This window comes from Lottia gigantea (genome assembly GCF_000327385.1).
Source record: "Lottia gigantea unplaced genomic scaffold LOTGIsca_27, whole genome shotgun sequence".
Classification (NCBI taxonomy): Eukaryota; Metazoa; Mollusca; class Gastropoda; family Lottiidae; genus Lottia; species Lottia gigantea.
Genome location: NW_008708846.1, coordinates 2,894,294 through 2,919,261, shown reverse-complemented (window position 1 = coordinate 2,919,261; position 24,968 = coordinate 2,894,294). Strand labels below are relative to the sequence as shown.

General features: G+C 34.5%; 2 protein-coding genes across 2 annotated transcripts; both read left to right on the top strand.

Annotated features, from left to right (window-relative positions):
- Positions 1-761: 761 nt before the first annotated feature.
- On the top strand, positions 762-3,273 carry LOTGIDRAFT_94863 (hypothetical protein; the record flags this gene model as incomplete). Its single annotated transcript, XM_009056351.1, has 3 exons — positions 762-1,093; positions 1,285-1,555; positions 2,893-3,273. Coding segments are annotated over 3 exons (984 nt in total), but the record flags the coding sequence as incomplete, so codon positions are not given.
- A 13,188-nt stretch (positions 3,274-16,461) lies between these two features.
- On the top strand, positions 16,462-23,212 carry LOTGIDRAFT_161113 (hypothetical protein; the record flags this gene model as incomplete). Its single annotated transcript, XM_009056350.1, has 15 exons — positions 16,462-16,644; positions 17,079-17,158; positions 17,411-17,523; positions 17,758-17,882; positions 18,336-18,430; positions 18,767-18,856; positions 19,195-19,269; positions 19,613-19,790; positions 20,137-20,193; positions 20,701-20,874; positions 21,108-21,257; positions 21,701-21,811; positions 22,205-22,333; positions 22,774-22,999; positions 23,181-23,212. The coding sequence occupies 15 exons, from the start codon at positions 16,462-16,464 to the stop codon at positions 23,210-23,212; spliced, it is 1,818 nt and encodes a 605-aa protein (XP_009054598.1).
- Positions 23,213-24,968: the final 1,756 nt, after the last annotated feature.

Below are 24,968 nucleotides of genomic sequence, written 5' to 3'. Positions count from 1 at the left end.
ATAGACTGTGATTTTCATTGACGTAAAGCAAGCAAGTTTTCAGCTTGTATGACATTTTATCGAAAGTGTACCGTAAACAACCAATATAGAGAATTAATAAGAGAACCATTTGATTAACTATCTGCCAACAATGGGATATCTATCAAGAAACAGATATTTACCAATACAAAAACACTATCTGCTTTATTGATTTCTCCAATGACGTCATTGCTTTTCTATTTTTTCCCTGTCATGGCTTATTTATTGCGTATTGTCAAAAACTGAAGTAGGTCGATATGAGAAGTAAATATGAAAACAGATTGTTTATGACAGACGAAGTCATTTTGTAACAGACGAGATCAGTTTAACCAGACGTCTGCAAGATTGACTCTAGTCACGCGGTATATGTTATTTATAATCAGGTTCAAGGCAAAATAATGTTTACAACATTCTATTTTACATAACATTATATATATACATTTTTCAAACTGTTTTTTCTACCAAAGCGCCGGATGTGAGATGGTACAAGGGGTCTCAAAATAGTAATTGTTCTGCTGTGCTTTTTCCACACTTTACTAGCAAATATTTTACCACACCATACAATTTACATGCTCCATTGCTCAACACGGTTGTTACAGTGCAATATTGGTTATCATATTTTATGCAAGCTTAAAACTTAGCAAGTTAACCTAACATTTAAGAATTCATTGTCGATGCTTTATAAGGAAAAATAATATTCAGAAGAACATAGTAATAAAATGTTGATATTTTTTTTTTTAGCATGGTTAGGAAGTCTGGGTATCGGCATATCACTATTCATATCACCATTTATAACCATAATATGTCGACGGAAGAGTCCAAGACTGTATGCCGTCATTGGTGGTCTGATCTGTGCCCTTGGTTGCTTGTTCCTGGCTTTCTCCAACCAACCCGAACAGCTGTTTATCAGCCATTGTGTGGTCATGTCTTTAGGAAGTGGTATCACAATTTCTACAGCTAACATCATGGTTGGAAGGTATTTTAGGAGACGAAGAGAACTGGCTGAAATGGTTCTGGTGTCTGGAACTGGTGTAGGAACAGCAGTGGTATCGGTACTTTTCCGGAAATTAATCGAGTAAGTAAACTTAAAACGTATCCCTTTAAGGGATACATTCGCCTTATTATCTGTCATCAGTAGTGTCAATGGTGCAAATTAATGCTATAAGTGACCCCGAAACACATAAAAAACCTAATGACTAGGATATCTAACCCAGATCATAAATGAGTAAATTAGTTCTTCATACCAACTGAACGTTTGATTTTCAGATTTATAGGATGGATGCATGCATTACAATGTGTAGCAGGCTTGTTGGTATTGACTATCATAGCTGGTGCACTATATCGTTCAGCCTCACTATACCATCCTCGCAGAAAAGTCATCCTTCACTTGAAAAATCAGAAGAAAAACAGACGTGATCGTGAAGCAGAGAAACCACCATATTTAGACTTTAGTGCTTTGAAAATGAGATCGTTACAAGCTTTATTGGGAATTTGTGCAATCGTTGGAATTGGTATTCATGTTCCTTTCATAACATTGGTAAGTATATGCTGTCTCTATTTTCCCCGAAGATTCAGTTGACACACGAGGGGCTGTCAATTGCTGTAATATTTTCCTATTTCCCGGAAGATTCAGTTGACACACGGGGGTTGTCATTTGTTGTAATATTTTTGTATTTTCCTCGAAGATTCTGTTGACACATGGGGGCTGTCAATTGCTGTAATATTTTTCTATTTCCCAGAAGATTCAGTTGACACACGAGGGGCTGTCAATTTTTGTAATATTTTTCTATTTCCCGGAAGATTCAGTTGACACACGGGGGTTGTCATTTGTTGTAATATTTTTGTATTTTCCTCGAAGATTCAGTTGACACATTGGGGCTGTCAATTGCTGTAATATTTTTCTATTTCCCAGAAGATTCAGTTGACACACGAGGGGCTGTCAGTTTTTGTAATATTTTTCTATTTTCCTCGAAGATTCAGTTGACACACGGGGGTTGTCATTAGTTGTAATATTTTTGTATTTTCTCCGAAGATTCAGTTGACACACGACTAGGTTTGTCAAACCAACTATATGGTATTCTAGTAAAAGGTAGACAGCCAAGATATCTTACCGAAAAGAGAGTTGACAAAACTGCATCAAGCTTTGAAACGACTCTAAAATCCTGAAATTTAACACTTACAAAATAGAACAGACGATAGACTCTGCCATTGTTCCAATTTTCATGAAAAATTTACATCGCCTCTCAATTCTATTGTAAATTTTCCCTTTTTTGTGACATTTACTGCGATTTTACGGTCGCTGGTTAGCACTTAATCCAGGCGCTGCCAGTTGCTCTGAGATCATGAAGTAGGTCGATCTGAAGTATGCGAGTTTACATGCACCGAACAAAAGTGCAAAATGAACATGAAAGATACATTTATATATTAAGAGTTTTTTTAATATTTTAAATTCCAAGGTATTTATATTTCTATCAACAATGAAGAGAATTGCGCAATTTTGACATTTAAAGAAACTCCATTAAACTCCATGCCAATCAAAATTTTATTTAAAGAGTCTTTAAAATAGACATCAAATAAGGATTTTATTTAGGACCTACTGGTGTCCTTTGTAACAATTTGGATGCTGCTGATAAAGAACCTTGTGTCAATGGTCTTCAAAAGCACTTGAGCCTCGATTTTAATCGTGGATAAAAAACAAAACACTTTGTGGTAAATGACTATTTGAAATAAACATATTATAAGTGCTGAATTTGGTAAGACAGTTCTACATCGTTTATTTTCGACCAAACACCGAATCAGCTGAATCGCTTTTTTATTCTTTTGAGAAACACATCGACAACATATTTATGTTTATATTTTCGTTTGTAATTTCAGATGAGAACAGCATCAGAGAATAAAAACATTGACCCAGATCATTTGGTTTTACTTAATGTCTATCTTGGTGTTGGATTTGTTATTGGTTGTTGTGCCTTGGGTTATATCATTATTAAAAATAGTAACGATTGCTCCATTTCAAGGCGTCACTTGTGTCAAACTTCCGCTATCTTGTGTGGTGTTTTTACTTTACTTTTTATCATGGCTGAGGACCATAACGCACATTCGTTATACGCATGGGCGTACGGTATCTGCTGTGGAAGTTACTATTTGACATTAAAAATGTACGCTTATGAATTAGTCAGACATAAATTAATGGAGAGAGCATGGAGCTTTGTTTGTGCTGTTCAGTGCTTTCCATTCTTATTTGGAGCTCCAGTGGCAAGTAAGTACTTTATTTACTCATCATTAGCAAAACTCAACTTAATTTGCAATACTCAATTTTACCCAACTTGAATTAACTTCATGGCAATACTCAATTTATACCCAACTTGAACTAACTACATGACATAACTCAATTTTACCCATCTTGAACTAACTACATGGCAATATTCAATTAATACTCAACTTGAACTAACTACATGGCAATACTCAATTTATACTCATCTTGAACTAACTACATGGCAATATTCAATTAATACTCAACTTGAACTAACTACATGGCAATACTCAATTTAAACTCAACTTGAACTAACTACATGGCAATACTCAATTTATACTCAACTTGAACTAACTACATGGCAATACTCAATTTAAACTCAACTTGAACTAACTACATGGCAATACTCAATTTATACTCAACTTGAACTAACTACATGGCAATACTCAATTTATACTCATCTTGAACTAACTATATGGCAATATTCAATTAATACTCAACTTGAACTAACTACATGGCAATACTCAATTTATACTCAATTTGAACTAACTACATGGCAATACTCAATTAATACTCAACTTGAACTAACTACATAGCAATACTCAATTTAAACTCAACTTGAACTAACTACATGGCAATACTCAATCTAACCCAACTTGAACTAACTACATGGCAATACTCAATCTAACCCAACTTGAACTAACTACATGACTATACTCAATTTATACTCAACTTGAACTAACTACATGACAATACTCAATTTTACCCATCTTGAACTAACTACATGGCAATATTCAATTAAAACTCAACTTGAACTAACTACATGGCAATACTCAATTTATACTCAACTTGAACTAACTACATGACAATACTCAATTTTACCCATCTTGAACTAACTACATGGCAATATTCAATTAATACTCAACTTGAACTAACTACATGACAATACTCAATTTATACTCAACTTGAACTAACTACATGAATATGTACTTAACTTGAAATAACTACATGGCAATACTCAATTTATACTTAACTTGAAATAACTACATGACAATATTCAATTTTACTCAACTTAAACTAACTACATGGCAATACTCAATTATACTCAACTTGAACTCAAGTCAACTCGAAGTCAAATGCCTTTATTACAGGTTTCGAGGTTTGTCCAGATTATTATTGAGTACGGAAGCAAAGTATGTCGAAATTAAATGAATATAATTTATTTCGAGAAAAGTATGTCGAAATTAAATAATCAATCGGTTTAATTTCGACATAGTAAGTTAAATTAATGATTATATAATCATTTTTTTCTTCTGTTAATTTTGCCCCAGGACGCTTCCGTAATTGTGTTATTGTGTTTGAGTGAAAGTTTTCTTTTATTGTTGTTATGATCATTAACCTTTCTACAAATACTCGTGGTACTGTCAACGTTGGGTATTGAACCGTCCAGCAAATCTCCCAAGTACAATCTTTCATAATCAGAAAGTCGTTTTTGATTCATTTCCATGCTGTCGTAATCTAGAAATGAGAATGTTTCATAACTAAGGATGTTAAATACTTTGTGAAAATTGGATCTCTTCGTAATTTGCCATCAGTATTCATGAAAAAGGTAATAAGTTCGGTCAAATAATCATTGACATGAGGTAATATCTCTTAGAATCAGGTTAATTGGAATGCCAGGAACTGAATAAGATTGTTTCCAATATAAACATTCCTATCCAGTCCATTCGGGTCTTCCATTAGTGCCCGGATCTCAACCTGTTTTTTTTTTTTACCTATCTCGGAGCTTTGGCCAATTCTTGTCGGGCTACGAATTTATCTAAAGGTTTCGGAATAAGGAGCCTAGCGCTAGTGGATACGTCAAGCCTGCGTCTGAAGACGCTTGCGGGAACCCCGATTTGTGTCAAAGTTAAAGGGAATTTCACATTGTGTAGCTTGTCTCTACACCAAATGCAACTGAAAAAAGGAAATATTTCCATGCAGCAGATGTGGATGATACGGGTTAGGGGGTATGACAGGTTCAAATTATAGCTTCAGGGGTGCGAATGCTAAAAAAGGTTTGGAGCCACTGCAGTGGGGAAAACAAGACATCGTAAATAGATGTCAATGTTTGAATCCGTATCAGTGTAAAATGGCAGTTGGAATTCAGAATTTAAGAAGAGTTTGTGTCTATGTATACCTTTTTAGTCGAAAGAGGACTTGGAACGCTATGAGTGCATGATGATTGTAAATTCTATGCATTGCAGGCTGGCTTGCAGCTATTTCAAGAACTATGTTCCTATTTCCAACTGTTAAAATGTTTTCCTTATAGTTATATTTAATTAATCAGATGCAATTCGGCGCTCAATAAATTAGCATTCTTTGTTTAAAAATTCCTTGCAAACAAAATTATTTTTCTTATGGTGTCACTGAGATATGGGGCGTCTTTCCTCTTTAGATTTTAATGGCATAACTATTTCGATTCTGGAAAAATTTAATTGCAGAATATAAAAGACACTATTGTCGAATGATTTAAGAAGCTGTTCCAAATATAGCGCTGAAATTTACTTAGTTTGGTTTTATTAATTCACTTTACTAAGTTGAAGCCAGAACGTACCAAAAATAGAAACGATTGACGAAGGCAGTGATATTTGTGAAATAAATCCATACGATATCAGTCCCAGAAACTAGCTTAATACTAGCCTAGTTTCGTCATTGAACGTCGTCACAAGCTTGTATTTAATACATATCTCATTTTTCCAATCCTGCACGGAGACAGTGGTCGTTTTAACTTAATCTTATTTCACCAATAGATTCGTAACAGTGGCGTTCGATCGATACTCTGACGCCGGCCTTTGGCGTGATTCCAATCTATATTTGGTACAATTGACGTCATTTGTCACTATGGTTCCACGATTGTCCTTCACCGAACAGGATGTTTTGCCCAGGTGCGAATCCTTGGAGCTACTATTTATAGATAAATTACTAGATAATTATCTAGAAATATTCCAATAGCGTTTCTAAATCGAGCATCAATAAATCAGCTGACCGATTCATTTGATAACAATCAACATGCGTGTCAACTTGACCTGAATATGGCCCGTGCACTTCTCATCAAACGGACTTGTAGCCTATAAGATCATCTTTTTAACTGTTGACAAATTCGGCAAATTATTTTTTAAATAGATCATGAAACCTGGGGATTTAGCCTATACTCCTATGCACGAGTATTAGATAAGTAGATAGACCTCTTTAGCCACCCTTCATTGTATGCAGTATTTTTCACCAGGTTGAGAATCGGAAATGAGATCATGGATCAGCAATCGTGTTGAAGGCTAGGTTGTAATAATGAATAAAAGGTCCGAATAAAGTCCAGATTGAAATGTTCCCGTCTAATGTTAAATATTATGTTAAGAATTCAATAGTATAAGTTACACAAAATTTTAATGTAGGTTAGGCATCCATATGCTCTTTAAAAAAATCTTACACCAGAAAGACAAACGGCGTCGGTGCTCGCAACCGAAAATCAAATTGTAAAATATCTGTTAGTGAGTTTAATCGAGCACTTGCCAAGTTACCGACGAAGTTCGGCTTTTCTGTTACTGTCAGTGTTGAAATCTCTTTCAATTAAATTTTTGCTACGAATTTTCTAGTCTGGACTCATTTTACATAACTGCAAGTAATAGACAGTCCACGATAGCACGTTAACATATTCACGTTTACGTGTCATATTAAGAAAGGAAAACTTTCAATTCTCTAGATTTATAACGATTTTCCCTGATATTCCTGAAAAGAATGTTTCCTTGATGGCTATTTCATGACCTGTGCGAAACCCGAGAAACTATTTGGACTCAATGGGACCATACGAAATGTTAGTTGGAAAACTATGGGAAATATTTCCTTTAATAACGCTATTATTTAAATTGCTTAAATAAGAATGTGTTATCTAACATTTACTTATAGAACGTTGTTATGATTTAATTACATGTTAATTAAACTCTCCACGCTAATTTTAACTTTTAATGAGTTGTATTTTACATTAGTTATTAGGCTACTAAAATATACACTACTAACCTACTTTAGTAGGTTTTGGTATACTGGTGTTTTAATTACATATTTTCTTACTAGTGAACATTACTGGATCAGAAAAGGAGGACGCAAATTTGCATTCAATTTGCAAAAAAAAAACAAATAATAATAAGACAAATTACAATGGTTGCATTACAAGAATACCTTCATGTATAGTTCCACCAAGACATAGTTTAGGTGCTAGATGTTTAAACCACAACAATACATTACTTTACCACAATACATAACTTTACAACAGCAACATAACGTTTTCGTCTACATTTTTTCAAAAATACAAAACTACCCAAAATGTATTAGTAGATTATATTAGTAACCTATGAAAACAACATCTCATTGAACGCCGGAAAATATGTTTATATTCGATTGAAAGTGCAAAAACATCTTAACCTCCTCTATTTTCTATTTTCAGCTTATCTTAAAGAAGCCCACAAAAGTGATGTAGCTGGCTACATCTTTGCTGGAGTAGCTATGATAGTTGGTGGTCTGTTATTTTATACCATGCCCTATTTTGAAAGACATCCTTCCAACCAGGAAATTCTTCAGAAACAGAACGGTTCGTGTAGTGCCCACATGTCAGAAGCCGCTGCTTTGCTCGATCTTGAACTTTCCGAGGCGTTGACCTCAAAGCCTTTAAACAATCTACAATGTATTATGTCACATTCCAAACTCAAACCGAACTGTAAGGAGGGGAATAAAATTCAGCTCCAATGTTACATTCAACACAAAGAAAGAGACAAGCCTAAACAGTTAGTTTTGTCGAAAATTGCCGAAGAACGAGATAGCAATCGTGTGAACGAAATGACTCAAAACAATAAGATTGTCGAGTGCATCAACACGAAAAACGAGTTTTCCGAATCTGCGACGGACGGCCCTTCTGACAGTACATTCTCCAATAATACGGATAAATCTAGTAGCAAGGACAGCAATTCGGTTAAAACCAACGACAGCAAGAAAAGTAAGAAGAACGACGTAAGGATAGACCTCTTTGACCCTCCAAGTCAGGAAAAGGAGTCAACTGCGACAGTTTCGTATGACAGTGATTTATATATCAATTTGTGTGAAGCTCAAGTGTGAGTTGATGACGTCATCGTGTGCTGGATAAGATTGAGATGAATTCTGTGGAGGGTAAATTTTGGTTTTTATCGGTGTTTTTAATTTGCGTTCAAACATATACTTATAACGAAAACTAGTCTCTAACATTGTCTGATGTTGGTGTTTTAAATAATTGTTGTGAGATTTTCATAATCATTGAATACTTGGATTAAAAATTCATTTGTGGACTTTTACCTCCTACAACGTTACACGGGTTCATCTACTGAACACAGTCTTTCTTTTCTTTGTCTGATTCGGATACTGAATGCATCTGAACAGAATACATTAGGAATTTTTGCCCTTCAGATCATCAGATGTTTCACTCTAATTTGGTTTTTATCAAAATTTTATTAACGAAAATGTATTGATGGCTATGTGTCTCATGGAAGATCTGATACCTTTAATGTTAATTTTGGCCAACACGCAATTCTATTTATTATTATAGAATTCAAAAGAGGTTTTCTGGACAATTTATGCATATCGGTGTCACTTCCAGCTTTTCCACAATCTTGAATCCCTATCTGCGTTGACTTACTTCCAGAAAATCTTGACCAGATTATGACATCACTATCGCAAATACCATTTAAGTGGTTTGCTTTACGTTGACGGTATAATCTAGTCAAGTTGTTTTCCTCCTGAATTACATTAACCAGACGAGACTCGGGAATAGTGCAAATAGAAGCAATAAAGTGCCTCGATATACACAAAAAGACTAGAAAATCTCTATAACATCATTTCAGCTGTCTACGCGATTATCAAGACAGACACTTGGACCCTGTAACTCTTTCAAAGAGTGTATATTTATATATTCATATCATTATGTCCGTCAAATACATACTTTCAAATACAAATTGTTAAAATATGTTTTTTGCTTCTTTTTGGTCAACAAGAAATTGCTGAAAATCGAGAACTATTCCGCATAGATTGCACAGGAGAATGACCCAAATTTTGAACTGTAAAATAAAATTTCCAAGCAATATTTACCGATGGTAGATCTAGAGATCTGATGCTTATTGAAACTATGCCTATGGTTAGAATTTTCAGCAACCCAACTACAAACGATGATATAGAATAAAAGACTAAAATCCAATTCAGAAACCGTAGTGGTAAGACGGGGTAAGGGGTAGGCTAGTGACTGCCTATCTGAGTCATGAACCCAAAATGACAGATGCAGAAGAAAGATGGAAATAGGCCTTCCGCCAATTCTTGTGACAAAACTTTAATTTGCACACGAATTTCAATCTAGCTAACTTATTATGTGTCAACACTAAACGTAGTTTTTCTAATCATACTCACTAATAAGAGAATTGTTGGACGACATACTCAGGTACTTTGTTGACATATTGGTGTTCTTCAGAACTTCAATGGCGGCAATCACGTGACGTTCAAAATGGCGACCATTAATGCCAATAGGTCTAAAGTCGTAAAATATGTTTTTTGTGCATCAGGAACCCATTCATAACATAAAACGAGTAATCCACTTTATTTTTTGGGTAGAATAAATAGAAATTGAAAAAGCCGTGCTTAATAATTATGTCCATTACTAGGCCTACCTATAAATAAGTGAACAGGTCGTGTTATTGTTTGAAATCGACCAGGATTTGCTAAAATAATCTATATTTGTTGACTACAGTCCATAGCATGTATTGGTCATGATGCCGATCAATCTCGATTCCCGGTATTGTATATTACGTTCAAAGTAAGGAACTGACCTGTTCATGAACTGTGGACAATAACAAAAGATTAAGAGCTCATTTCAACAATACTCTGAGCGTGGAAGTAGGATTACATCTTTATAGAATTTTATAAATAGAAAACCATTTTCAATAACAAATTGTTTAGGATCTTCAAAATAACATCTGTTTACAACATTGTGTTGACAACTCCCACAAGTCATACATTATCATTGACAATGTACCTTCTTTTTGGAGCCATAGCAGATTGAATTATAGGGTATATTTCGATCTACTTAAATCTAAAAAAAAAATAAACCTTAAGCTTTCGTTTGAATTGGGGCAGTTTTTGACAAAATTATAGGCAAATGCATTAACGTAGTGTAAACCGACAAGGATTATCCCCTTATATTGTCATTTAACTATGTCCTTAAAAATAAATGCCCCGTAGAAAACTTTTGAAGGAAGCTCGCACAGGTCGAGTAAGACAAACAACATTCTTCTTATCAACAACTTTATTTGTTCTCCTTAGCTAGTTAGTTAAGATTCAAATATATATACGAGGTGTACGATGGATAATACTGGAACTCCCGAACACTAGTATTCCACTCATATTTATACTCATTTGAGAAAATCAATTAATATTTTTAATGAAACACGATCAAAATTGAACTCTTGAACTTGGTCTAAATGAGTTCACACCTGATAACAATTAATTAGTATTATTTCAATTATGATCATAATTTCACTTGTATCGATTCTCTCAAATGAATATTAGCATAACATTACAACATGATCTGTAGTGTAGGGTCTGTGGTTCGATTTTCATCTTATTTCATTTCAATTCCTTAACCCGTTGTACCTGGTTTTAGTTTTTCCTCAATACATTTTAAACAGACTAATACCATTGAAATTGAAATCGAATTTGTAATTGAAAAACACCGGAGATCTGTCTGACCAGAGGTACCTGAACAATATTTTTATATTCTGATTCTTATGAGGCGATTACCAGAATATGTGTTTGATGCGTCAAAAAGATGATCTTGAACCGAACTCCCATCCCAATACCAAAATATTTTAATAAGAAAATATGTTTTTTTGAAATTATTTTAGAAATCTCAATGGATCGACTCTAGCAACCCTGGACATAGCAGAGTATCTTCAATAACACCCAACACCAGCAACCTTTAATAACAACGTTGTTGTATCTTTAAAGTTGATCAAAATTGTTCAGACTATATTAAAAAAAAAACACGCTAACTTCCTAATTTGCTGAAACAGTCTTTGTATTAAACCACAGTATTTTATATAAGGTCAGTGACTTGACTGGAGAAATCTCTTACTCTCAGACTCTTACTTTTAATGTGTTGAGTGTAAATGGGGATATTTTTAATTTTCAAACGACATTTGCTACTGATTGGACATAGCTCTACACTAGGCGTGGAATTGCGCAACCCGGAACATTTTCCTTCCGACAAAACCTACATTTACTACATTGTATAAATTCATTTAATTTTGGCTGAGTGCCAAAGATTCAGTCAGTTATCATAACGACATACTTTTGTATGAGGATACCCGACTTTTGATGGATTGTTTTTTTTCCTTTTTGAATATTACTGAAACTACTAGTAATGAAAATTTCGACTGAAATCTTTTGACGCTATACGTTTTCAATGATAAAAGTACAACACAAAGCAAACAGCTATTAAGAAAAATATCTGTTCCGCCCTGAATAACTATTAGGTCGATCTGTGGAAATCAATATTCCCGGGCTTTTATGTCTTTATTTCACATCTGCTGCTAATATATAGGTCACAATTACACGTCATTTAGCCAAGTGACCTAGAAAATTTGGTATTCCAATAAGCTTTTGAAATATGAAGAATATCCTATTTTAAATGTAAAGAATATCAAATTTTCATTGTAATAGTTCCTACTAAAATTGTAGTTTACTCTTCTTCCGTATATTACCATGGACAGAGCAGTCCAATACATTTTTGTGGTCTTGGTGTAGCATTTTGGATTAGAACAAACTAATACTGAATGATCGCAAAGGTCATGTCTAAAAACTGGACAGAGGTACAAATCAAACGTCGAGTCTACATGGACGATCTGTTCTATCAGGCTGAATTGGAACATTTTGTATAGGTGGTAGGGATTTAGGAGGTAAAATTATCTTTCCTCCATTTGTGAGGACATTTTGTGGAACTGGAAAAATATCCTCAAAGTAACAAATTCTTTGCACCTAAATTTGACTTCACTGGGTCGAATCAACCAGAAATTGAATAATTAGTTTATGAATATCAACAAATAAGGCTAAACCATTAATTCAGTAGCTTGCTGTGGCCTACGACGACCTTTTCAGTCATTTATAGCCACAAAAACACTTCAGCTTCAGAGGTTTCAGGGCCCAACGCCACAACGGAATGTGTAAGCTCCAAGGAGTTTTTAGCAATTCTTAACATAAAAAGTCGAGATTTAGTTACTTAATTGAAAAAAAACCTGGTTTAAATGGTTAAAGGATACATATTCCACGATTTTATGGCTTTTTGGACCATGCTTCTCTGACAAATAGAGTGTCTTGTCTCCTTCAGGACAATTGTTCTTTTTAACACCACCGTAGAGTCCTGCAGTACGGAAATTATAAAGAAAGTTATCTCCATAAAGCCGATTTTGCCTGGTACCGATTAATTTTAGCCAACTAGCCTCGATTTATGAGGATAAATGTCTCAAGAACAAGCTTACTAGGTTATAAACATGGATTACTATCATTTCTGTTATAGGACAAATAGAATACAAGCCGATCATATCAGACCTAATTATTATCACATATTGACATGACTGAAATATAACTGACAGCCTGCCCCAGACCGTTAGATATCCAGGGTTTATGCACTATATTGCTTTTCATTTACATTGGCGAGGTCGATTATTACATCTTGACATTATGAATTTTTGGCACATCAAAATATAGTGGCATTTCAAAGTATTTTCACAGCCGTCTGTTATCAAAATCCGTCGGTATTATTCTGCGATACACTGTAAGAAATGATAGATTTTGTAAGATTTTCTTATATAGAAAGGGAGGTAACAGATGAAACTAGTCAACAATATTTTTTGTCAAACCGACAAGACTGGCATGCTGAGTGGTGCTTTGGGTAGATAAAGATACACCCTACCCTGGCCTCTTCTAAGCTACTTAAGAATTGAACTATTGAATAAATAACGCTTACACTTGGCCTTCTACTATATTTTCAGCTCTACTGCATTAATTAGGTTACTTTTGAGGATTGCGCCCTTCGAGACGGACAGTCACTGTTCTGGAAAAGCTGCAGTTCAGCAGTTAATACCACATATCAATTTAGTTTATCAGATCCACATTCATTTCATAGAAAAGGGGGGGGGGGGGGACTGGCTGAAGTTGATGTTATTAGTGTCCCCCATACACATATACGATTTAGAAAACCTTCTTACAAACCATTTTCGGGGCTGTACATATTACAATTCCACTGCATGCCGTTTATATCCTTCAATAGCCCATGTAGGTGCATGAAATTAGGACGTAAAACTCATTTTTTTTATTTTCCCCAGAGATTAACATAGCTAAGCCTATTATATTATTTGATAGATAACGGAACATATTTTAATGATTACTATTAGAATAAACATAATATTACTCATACGTTTTCCTTTGACCCATTTTACCAGTTGTTTCTCGTATTACTATTTAAATAGTATTAGACTATAATACACAATATTTGGGACTATTTACTTTGTTTCCAAGTGAATTATATACGAATACAATAAACTAGTACGTGATCCACAACCAAAGACATTGCCCCACATAGATTTTGATGGTCAAATCAGATCCGTGGAAAATGAACTGAAGTTTTTTTGTCAGATGGGCCAGATTGCAGTCATAATGTTCCAGAAAAAATTTGTTTAAGGATTACAATTCACATCTCGTAATTTACTCTTCTTGGTAAGGATGATGTCCGTTTCGTTGGAAAACTTATTGAAAAGAAACATATCGCAGATGTTGAGTAAAGAGCGACGTGTTCCAATGACTTCTTTTTTGTTTCGATACTTTGTTGTTCTGTAGAGTAAGTTCTTCTTATGAAGTTTGTCTTGTTGTGTAGAGATCTTCTTGTTGTGTAGAGATCTTCTTCTGTAGAGTTCTTCTTCAGTAGTTCTTCTTCTTCTGTAGAGACCTTCGTCTGTAGTTCTTCTTGTTCTGTAGAGATCTCGTCTTCTGCTGTAGTTCTTTACCCTGGCAGTTTCTTCTTTCTAGTGGGGGGTAACTAGCTTCATCTGTGTACTTTCCTGATATTATACTACTTATTAGATCAGTCTTGATTCACTCAGGATAAAATAAATGTTATACCACATTCCTCACTTTGATAACTTTGACGTAATTCGGCTCTCCTGATTTATTAAGTCACTTTCTATTGAAGGTATTGTGGATTAGTTACGCTCGGTCGACCATCTGTAGGAGATTCAATTAAAGTCGATTATAAATACATGTTTCGTGAACTATTTTAAGGATTGTAAAAAGGCTTTCTAGCCTTTTGACTAAATCTGTTCATCTGATTTTTATCAATATTGTTAAGAATTGAGAGCTAAAACAGATGCAAAAACTTTTCAATTTTAACTAACTTATGAATAATTTATGAACATTTAATACAGTTTAATACAGTGGCAATAAATCTTTTCCGGGTGAGTTTTTGTTTGTCCTTTACCGTTGATAAAGGTTTGATCAACTAACTTGGTGAGAAAGCGTTTAAATTTCAAAATGACGACTCGTCATTTCTTTAGACCTATATATAGGAAAGACTTTTATAGGAATAGAAAGTGCAATTCTTAGTGCAATTCATAGTTTGAGATATTTTTGAAGGAATTATGGTATTTTCGTACATTTCTGGAATGAATTTTAACTATTTAAATGTATGCAAGAACCAAGTTCAACCCCAAAAATGGCGAATTTGTCCCTTTAACAATAAAACGGAATCGTACAAATGAAAAAAACAACTTTTGAATCCCTTTATAATAAGAACATATCCTCACCATATTTAATTCACATAAATGTAATAAGAAATGAAATGAATGGAGTTTTACGTCCTACTCTTCTGCATAAATGTAATAAGGATGAAGCACTATAAACAATCCCTCGCCAAATATATAATGTGGGCGAGCTTCTTTAACTACGATGTTAATCCTATTCATTCAATCACTAGTCTAGTTAGAATACTTTAACATAACACCAATCAATCAACCAGAACAACGGTTATCGTCATGGGGCTATATTCCTTTCAGTGATCTCGAGACCTTAACAACCTTTCACTCTATAAACCACATTACGGTAAGAATTTTTCTATTTGTTTTCCAGTACATGGCATTGAAAAGATGTATACCCTTCGTTCTAAGCTTAGCCTCTGGTCGTAGTATGAATAAATTACCACTAGCCTTTCTTGAACATCTCTCACACTCAGTTTGCGATCATGTGTTTCAACTCTATGCCGCTCAGGGATGATGACGTTACAAGTGGGAAAGGTGGTCCATCTATGGAACATCTTTAACACTCATGTGTTTCAAATCGACTTCGTTCACGGTTGTAAGGGTGAAAAATAATGGTCCGTTTTATAATACCACTGCGTATACAAATAAGGCAATAAAAGTTTAAAATAAGACTGTTCATAAACATTTTGAAACAATTGAACAGCTTATTGACAAATGAATCTATGTGCTTAAATAAAACCTAAAATAACTTAACAATGTTATCAAAAAAACAAAGACCAATGTACAGTGGGAAATCTTACGGCTTTGGTTATTTGAAGCAAGTCTGGCAAGAACTCTGATGTTGTTTTTTTCCACACTTGTCAATGTGTCTCTAGTGGGTTTCCATACCATGTCACAGGCTTTGTCCTGTACAGACATACTTCAAATCTTCAATAAATATTTAATCTAATAGTAGTAATATGGGTTGTTTATTGACCATGGTTTTCAAATGAAACAATAATTACCTACTGAAAGAGATCAAATTGCAAATCAAATATTAGATACGTTTCTGTACATAATCTATAATAGGCCTACCAAATAATATTACAAAAAATGTTCGTGCTCATTGGTAGGGAAGAAATTGACGTTTAATGTGGCGTATGGCGCAAGCGAATCATACTTAGACCTGCAGAACACCTGAGACCTCTCTTCTACCAGGTTTGTCAATTCAATATTCGTTTCAGAGCTAATGACCGTTATTTTGAACTACGTTATACGTAACTACAATGTTATACTTTTAATATATATTTTCAGATATCAAATCCAGTTTGTATATAGCTATTTTAGTGATACAATCTAACAATGGATTCAGTATTTCAAGCATTACGTGGTAGTAAGGTAGAATTAATGATATCTTGTGAAGATCTGGTGGATCTCGACCTATTCACGAAGACTGATCCTATTTGTGTCCTCTCTATGAAACAATTTGGCCAATGGAAAGAATTTGGTCGAACTGAAGCTATTCGAGAATCTTTGAATCCAAGGGTAAGAATTGCTACTGTTCACACGAATTATGGCACAATAAGACATTTGTATTCTACTGCACAAGATGGGCTGCTATCTGCTGCAGCTTTGAGCATGAGAAGCAATACATACCAGCAGTAGTCCATTCATTATTGTAACTTATCCCAAACCAGTTTATACCAATATTTATTAAATTTATATCTACTAACTGAATTGGCAGATTTGTTATTTGTCCCCTCCCCCACAATCTTAAATCAAATAATTTTAATTAGGAAATAATGATTGCAGGTTGCAGCCCTCATAAAACGTAGCTCGGAACATAAGGAACCGTAACGTAGGTCATCCTATCCCTCGTTTCAGTTTGTAGACCAGATAGCATTGCCACAAACATGATAAGTGATGATTCTGAATGTCGAATTCTCGAGATCTTGATAAAGACATAATTTTCATTTCAGTTTACCGATTCATTTGTACTGGATATAGAACCCGGCATTAAACAACAACTATTATTTTCTATCTATGATATAGATAATCGGTAAGTATTGTAAACAATATCATGTTACAAATATACAATAAAAACAATATCATCTAGCGTCATCACATAATGAAAATAACGTGATATCAAGATATACAAATGTTATGTTATAATGAACAAAATAAAAACAAAAATGACCACATTACAATATCTTATATATGAAGGGTGTTTGCAAATTCCCCAAGAATCAGATCGTCGGAGCTAAACACTTTTTTTTCTGTTCATAACCGAATATTGCGCTTGTTTTTTTAGTTCCACAGACTTACGTCATCACGATCATGTTGGCAATGTTGAGATTGATTTAGAATCATTGATAGATCTCTCTATAACAGTACATTCTGTTACTAGAACCATAAGAATGCACGGTAGGTAACACTTGAAAAAATCATTTGCATACTCACATTACCCGAGGAGACTTATACATACTTAAAAATATTCTCCATTACAGCCAAGCACAATCTAATTCTAAAGCAAGTTCCTTGTCCTCTATAGCTAGCATTGGGATTTGATAATTTAGTACAGAAATGAAACCTCATTCCATCTACATTTTGAGCTTCTCGAACAGAGTGTCTGATGGTAGTGAATCTTTTGACTTGTAGGTGATCCAAAGTCAAGAGGTTTTCTTACCATATCCACAGAACTGGTTAAAGAATGCCAGAATAAAGCACAACTACACATACAAGGACATCATCTGGATAAACGGGGAATGCTTGCTAATCGACACGTGAGTTTAAATTTGAACGAATGATAGATTACTATTTTTATCTGTTTATGATTTTTAGTTGGTAGAAGTCCACTAAAATATAGCCATTAATGGATCATAGCAGAACAGCAATATCAAGATCAAAATTATATAGCCGTTGTGGTCGTACCAGTATGATGATCTTAAATTAGCTAAAGGTACCAAATGTGAAAAGATATCGTAGACTGACGCCTTGACTACATGACCCGAATTCCAAACAACATATTGGCGAAACATGAGTAGCAGTTAATGGACTTTTCACATGAGGAAGTATATCAATCCTAAAACTGCTCCAAATAACATCATCATCATCAAATCATCTGATTAGCTTTTACAATGCATTGTGCCGTTAAAAGATGGTTACAACAACAGATACAGGTGTCTTTTAAAATGGCCCGAAATCTTCATTAAACTGCTTTTTGCTGTTGTTTTCAGCCTGATTGTTACTTAGAAATAGGTCGAGAAATAAACAGCATAAAATTCCAACCTGTGTTTAGAACGGAGGTAATATATAAGTCCAGAAATCCGAAGTGAGTTTTTATTGCATGTTACATTTTCTGTATTTAGCTTTCAGTGAGTTCGCTCAGATATCGCAAGATATTGGAATAAAGCCGATTTCTAAGTCATTTATCCAGATTGGGATGCCAGTTGATCACCATACCTTTCAGTTTTCACTCCACTTTTAGATAATAGTATGAATATTTACGTGCAATGCGAATTGGCGAATACTATAAGTTTACATGTCCATAGCTTTACATTGGTATGGTCTGCATAATGGGCGAAATCTAACAAGAGGCTTGACAGTTTTTATGAAAATAACCCTGAAGTCCTCTGAATATTGATATATAAATTTTACCTAATAACAGTTGGAGACCAATAGAACTAAGTGTACAGAAACTATGCAACAACGATTGGAATAGAAGACTACAGTTTTCATGTTGGCATACATCTTATGGGTAGGTGGAAATCTGTATCTAAGTTATTATTCCTACACACTGTCCTCGACGAGTTAATGTTTTGAGGAATAAGACGCAATTGTATCTTTGTTGTTTTAAACTCAATTTGCACAATCATATAAGTGATTTTGTCTGAGTCAAAAATAACAAAAATGTGCTTCATATGACCTCATTCAAATGTAAAAGAGATCAAATTAAGATAAAATGTGTTCTTAGCAAATGTTGTCTAGGTAAAAAAGTGTAACCGAAACTACGATCTTATTGGCAACGTGTAAAAAATTTTATCAGGAATTTCCGATTTATAGACATATTTTGTATTTTATTTCAATAATTTTTAGTGGAGATGTCAAGACAACGTATAAAATGATAGGCTGTTACACTACAACTTTATCTGAATTGGTCCATATGAAAAGGTATGCTTATTTTTTCATTTAAAGTTGAACAATCATATGACCAAAGACCTTGTACATTAATAAGTTAGTCAACCAAACTTTTACCACAAGGTTCTAGGTCTGTAAGAAACACACCCTACACAAGTTGGAATTTAGTACCACCATAATTATATGGCATATTGTGATGCCAAAACAGTTTTATCTTGATGAGCAAGTCTTGCTGACTTTCAACGTGATGCTGGAAATGTACACAAATGACATTTTGAGATTAGTCTCCAAAATTCGTCTTTGACTGAAATACCTTATACTGCTTCTTGATGATTTGTTTCTAACCATATACCAAGGATTATATTTCATGTTACAGGGATGGTCATTATGCTTCAGTACATCTGATTTGTCCAAAGAAACAAGCCAAAGGAAAGAAGGAGGTACATTCAGGAAGTTTAAGGTTCTATCAATATAGAGTCGAGATGAATTATTCTTTATTGGATTATATCAGAGGAGGTTGTCAACTCAGACTGGTCTTAGCTTTAGATTTTACGGTAAGAAGTATAATTTTATCCGCAACATCAACAGAAACGCATAGTCTATGTTCATAATCCAGTTTGATCATTTAATTAGTGCTTATATTAAAAAAATGAAATTCTAACTTGCCCTGATCATTTCCACAAATGGGCTTTCTAGCTATTAATTTGTAAGAAATAGCCTCATCTCAAGCTACCGCAATCAATGCCTTTCTATAGTAAGTACCAGTACATTTTTGCATATAATTCTTTAAGAAATCATAGTCATACTCGAGGAAATTAAGCATATAAAACACACCCAATAGGATACTGGGTGATTTACAAGTCTTGAGCTTTATATCGATATCTGATAATTTCTTTTCAGGCTTCCAATGGCAATATATCGGATTCATTATCACTTCACAATACCACAGATTTACGGGTAAGTTTCTTTTGTATAACAACTGTAATTGTAAAGGTAATGACGGTGTTGATTGACGCTTTGTCCTCGTTGCTCCATGTAAAATGTACTGGCTTTTTCTCTATGTCGCACTGTCTTTCTCTTTATGTTGCATCCTCACAATATACATTTGGTTAATATTATCCCACTTTAATATTATCTTTTTTCTTAGACATGGCAAAATCCACTACTTTATTACAACACTATTAAATTGTTAAAATGGGACACAATTCAGCATGATTTGGAAATCTTTTTTTTTTATCTCTCCTGGCTGATAAGTCTTCACAGCATTGACATGAAGTGGATGCATGGAGTCTGGCGTGCGTGGAGGGTTGTCGATACATTAGAAAATAAAAGAGGCGAATATAAGAGGAACTGGTCCGTACATGTTGTGGACCCGATTGGCCCTTCTATTATTACTGTAACGACGACCCCACATCGGGCTCTGTATCTTGTCTATTCTATAATATTCGTCTTTGTATATTTCAGAGTAACCAATATTTAAATGCAATAGAAAGTTTAGGTGCAATGATAGCTAGATATGATGTAGAGCAGAGAATTTGTGTCTTAGGTTTTGGTGCTAAGAAATCGTCATCTAAAAAACCGTCCCACTGTTTTTCATTGGCAGACCAAGGCACTGATATATGGATTAAAGGCATTCGAGTAAGTTCCTTAATCGACTTGACCATTGAGCAATTTTGTAATATTTTGCTAACATTAAATTCATTGTTGAGAACAATTTTGACCTAATAAATTTAATGATGTTACATAACTAAGGAAAAACTTAGAAAATCATGAGCGGAAACTCTTATTGTTACTATATCAAAAAGGTTACAACTTGACAGTTGCAGTTCTTAAGCTTCAATTAAAAATGTATTTATCTTTCATATTTTAAGGAGGTCATAAATGTGTATAAAAGTATCATACCAACGCTTGTGTTCTCGGGACCAACTTATCTGACTCCAACAATAGACAGAGTTCTTCAACTTATAGATAAAAACATCAACCAAAACAATCAGAAATATTACGCTCTTTTGATAATAACAGTAAGTATACATTTTTGACACCATTACAGTGAGTTCTTATCCTTCCTCAAGCCAATTATTGGAAAATTAACAGCTATTTCAACCCAGTGGTACGAATTAGGTTATCTGAAACCGGTTTTATTCGAAACAGGTTTCCACACCAAGAGACCAAGTATTGTCAAATAGACGTCTGCTATGTTTCTGTCATTGCACTTTTGAACCAAAATTAAGGATTTGCATGTGGACGATGTCCAAGACTTATTTGGTAAATTCCAAATATGTTCCCATAACCTGGTCAACTTTACCTCGCCAAGATAGGTCACAGCGTTCCTTGCTTTCTCTTATAGATCAGCTATTTGAAATCCCGGCTCATCGAGATGCTACGCTTTGCCAGATCATTCAGTGGTGCATGTTCGCTGATGTATTCATATTGCCATTCATCGCTTATGTGACTTTAATTGCAGGATGGAGTGATAAACGACATTGATTCAACTATAGAAAAGCTTATAGAAGCTAGTTCGCTCCCTTTATCCGTACTCTTCATTGGTGTAGGACCAGCAGACTTCACAATAATGGTAAGCCTGCGTTTTAAACAGAGAGGAGTTCCTAAATAGCACGTGGGTACTCCTAGTTCAATGACAAATGCTGTGAAATGAAATTAGGTTGTACAAAGAAGCTTGCATGTTATAAGAATATGATGACAGTGCCCAATGTGAAAAGTTTCGCACTAAGCAAAATATTGAAATCATTTAACAACGGTGAAACAGTAGGCGTCCTGATTTAGCATCTTGATTCTTGATACCGTAGTACAGAATGATGAAAATATTGGATATGGGTACAGAAACACAGGGAAACAAGTTTAGGAACAAAAATTCCTTTCAGAATCTGGACGAGAATTAATCAAATCAAAAGGGTAGATAGGCATTGCATCGGAACGGACGTAATTCTGGTAACCTCAATATTTTCAGGAACAGTTTCATGTAGATTTAAACTCACCTCTAAGAGACAAGCATAACAAACTAAAGGCAGTCAGAAGCAATACATATTTTGCTGCTTTACGGCGTGATTCTTCACCTCTTGGTAGTAGTGTGAAAGTGGTAAGATTGATATAGCTTCTATGTCGGCGAAAAATGGGACAGGATGTACAGCAGCATTATCTGAAAGACTGTACTTTAAATCTGAAAAACCTATTCTTTTCAGAAAAAAAGAGATCTTTGGCGTAGAGGGGAACGCATTACAAATCAAAAATATATAGAATTATCCTTTTTCTAGTTAGTGGACATTGGCGAAAGAATCGTAACGTGAACGACTGTTCTCATACGTTTTCGGTCGCAAAGTGTAAGATATTGGATTCCGGGATGACTGAAGGTCCAAGTTATAGTAACTAGAAAAATTCAAGTCCAAACTTCTAACAACTTGACTACCAGTTACTTAAGTACACCATTGGGAAAATTTGCTAGGTATAGGTGGCAATTGACGCCTCGCCTTTTCACCAGGTGGAATATTTTAGTTTAAACTATCATAAATATCATTATAGGTTCAGGAAGCATTGGCAGCATTATCAACCCAGTGTGTACAATACATGAAATCTCAGAACATTGAGCCTGGAAAACCTCGTCTCATTAAAATAGATCCACAGAATAACTGGATAACTCCGACTTCTCTTTTGGAAACAGACGAGATTGGTGCCTTTTCTACAATGCATTCATCACTGTCCTTGGCTTCCCTTCGATCATCAAGACACAGTCTCCTTTCAAATCCAGGTGAGAGCGATGGAATCGGAAATGATTATGACAGATGTTCCCACTTGCAAAGAAATATAGTCTATTTCGTTTAAAAATTCTCAGTGTATGGCGACTTTTATAGTCTATATTTAAACCATTCCGACCAAAATGATTTTTACTAAGACAGACTGATGTTATACTGATATTCCAAATATTACAGAAACCATGGGAATCGAAATCCAAATGGTATAGTGCCCCTGATAACATAGAAACAAAAAATCCTCTTTCGAAACTTTAAGTAAACTAAATTCGTCTGATAGTTAAAATCAATTGCTACTTACTAGGCAGAATAGGAATTAAGGTGCGGAATAAACGATGCACAGTGTACGATTCTGAATGATCGATATAGTAGAAATAAGTAGAAGCGAATCGTGTACGAACCCGTACGTCGTGTGTTTATCTGTTCTTTCTTACACCGCATCAGGCATCGCCTATTTGCGACTTTAGTTAGAACTTTGATCTGTTTAACTTTGCGAGGAAACTGAGATTAAATAACGCGAATTGATGTCTCAGAATCCGCGATTAAACCAACTTCATTGTTCCAATTTGTATTCGTAACGTTTTAAATTACAGTCCATGGGGACTTTAAGTTGAAAATAAAGTAATAGAAATTGTACTAGTAAATGTCACTGCAATCCCAAGTGATTCGAACGCCAATATTATTTTATTTCTCATACGTTTTTGGTTTGAAAGGAAAACCTGCTTTAGATTAAAAAGCATTAAATGTTGCGTTCGTGACAACCGTAATGATTTGTAAGCTCGGGGTACTGAATGATTTTATGACAAATTAATGAAGACATGCATTCTTCATTTGTTTTTGATGTGTTCAAACCAATCATTAATGGTGTTTCTCATTTCATTTGATTAGATTTGTGATTATGGTTGTAGCCGACTAGAATATTTAAATTCTCCTTATTATACTAAAGATTAAGTAGGCCTATTTCAGTGACCTTTTTATATATTGACCGAAACCTTCACAAATTGAAACTGGTGCCCTCGGATACACAAGAGTTCAAGAATAAGAAAGACATTAATAATTCGACATTCTCCTACTTCAAAAAGGCTACACCCATCGTTTTTAAAACCACGCCCTATATTCATAAACCGATTTTAAATGCAAATAGTGGTCAAATTTACCTACCAAAACGACCATATTTATATTATGTATATAAAATTCGTGCGTGCGTGTGTGCATATAAACAAAACAAATTGTAAAATTACCGACGTGCAAGCGTATTGATTAGCTGGATTGTAAATCATGTGACTTCTTGCATATGTATTATCTCGGTCACAAATTTTATGTTAAGGTTACTTGCAAAAGAGTAACACGAAAGAAATTTGTTGTGTCGACAGAGAACCTACATTAAGATGATTTAGGTTTTTGGCGGATGCAGACACACGAGATGGCCTTAAGGTCGAATAAGATCGAATATAATATGATGCCCTGTTTTGTAGACCTTTTAATTTTGTTTTGATAATAAACAATGGATACTTTAATGACACATCACGATACAACCATGTTGCGCAATGCCTTGGTCTGTCTCGACTTTCAAGCATTAATGAGCTTACATAATACGTATGATAAATAGCTGGCACATGTAAAAACGTTGACGCAAATGAACACTTTAGAATAGGTATTGGAGACGAGAATTTGAACCACTGTAATTGATAGGCCTATTTGACATTCAAATGAATATGCATGTCGTAACATATAGGAGATGATTTAAATCAGGGGTTTTCAAACTGTTTCTCTGTATTACCCCTTTCAGGATCCTTGATCGATTGTATCAGACTCCCCTTCCCTCTATAAATCCTTATTATTTCCTTTTTTTAAGTTTTCCTGTCGTCTTTTTTCATGTCAGAGAATATAGCCTTACTAAATAGAACCTCCTCAATTATAACTGTCCAAAATTTTTATGGTAGACTACAAAGCGCCTCATTACTTTCC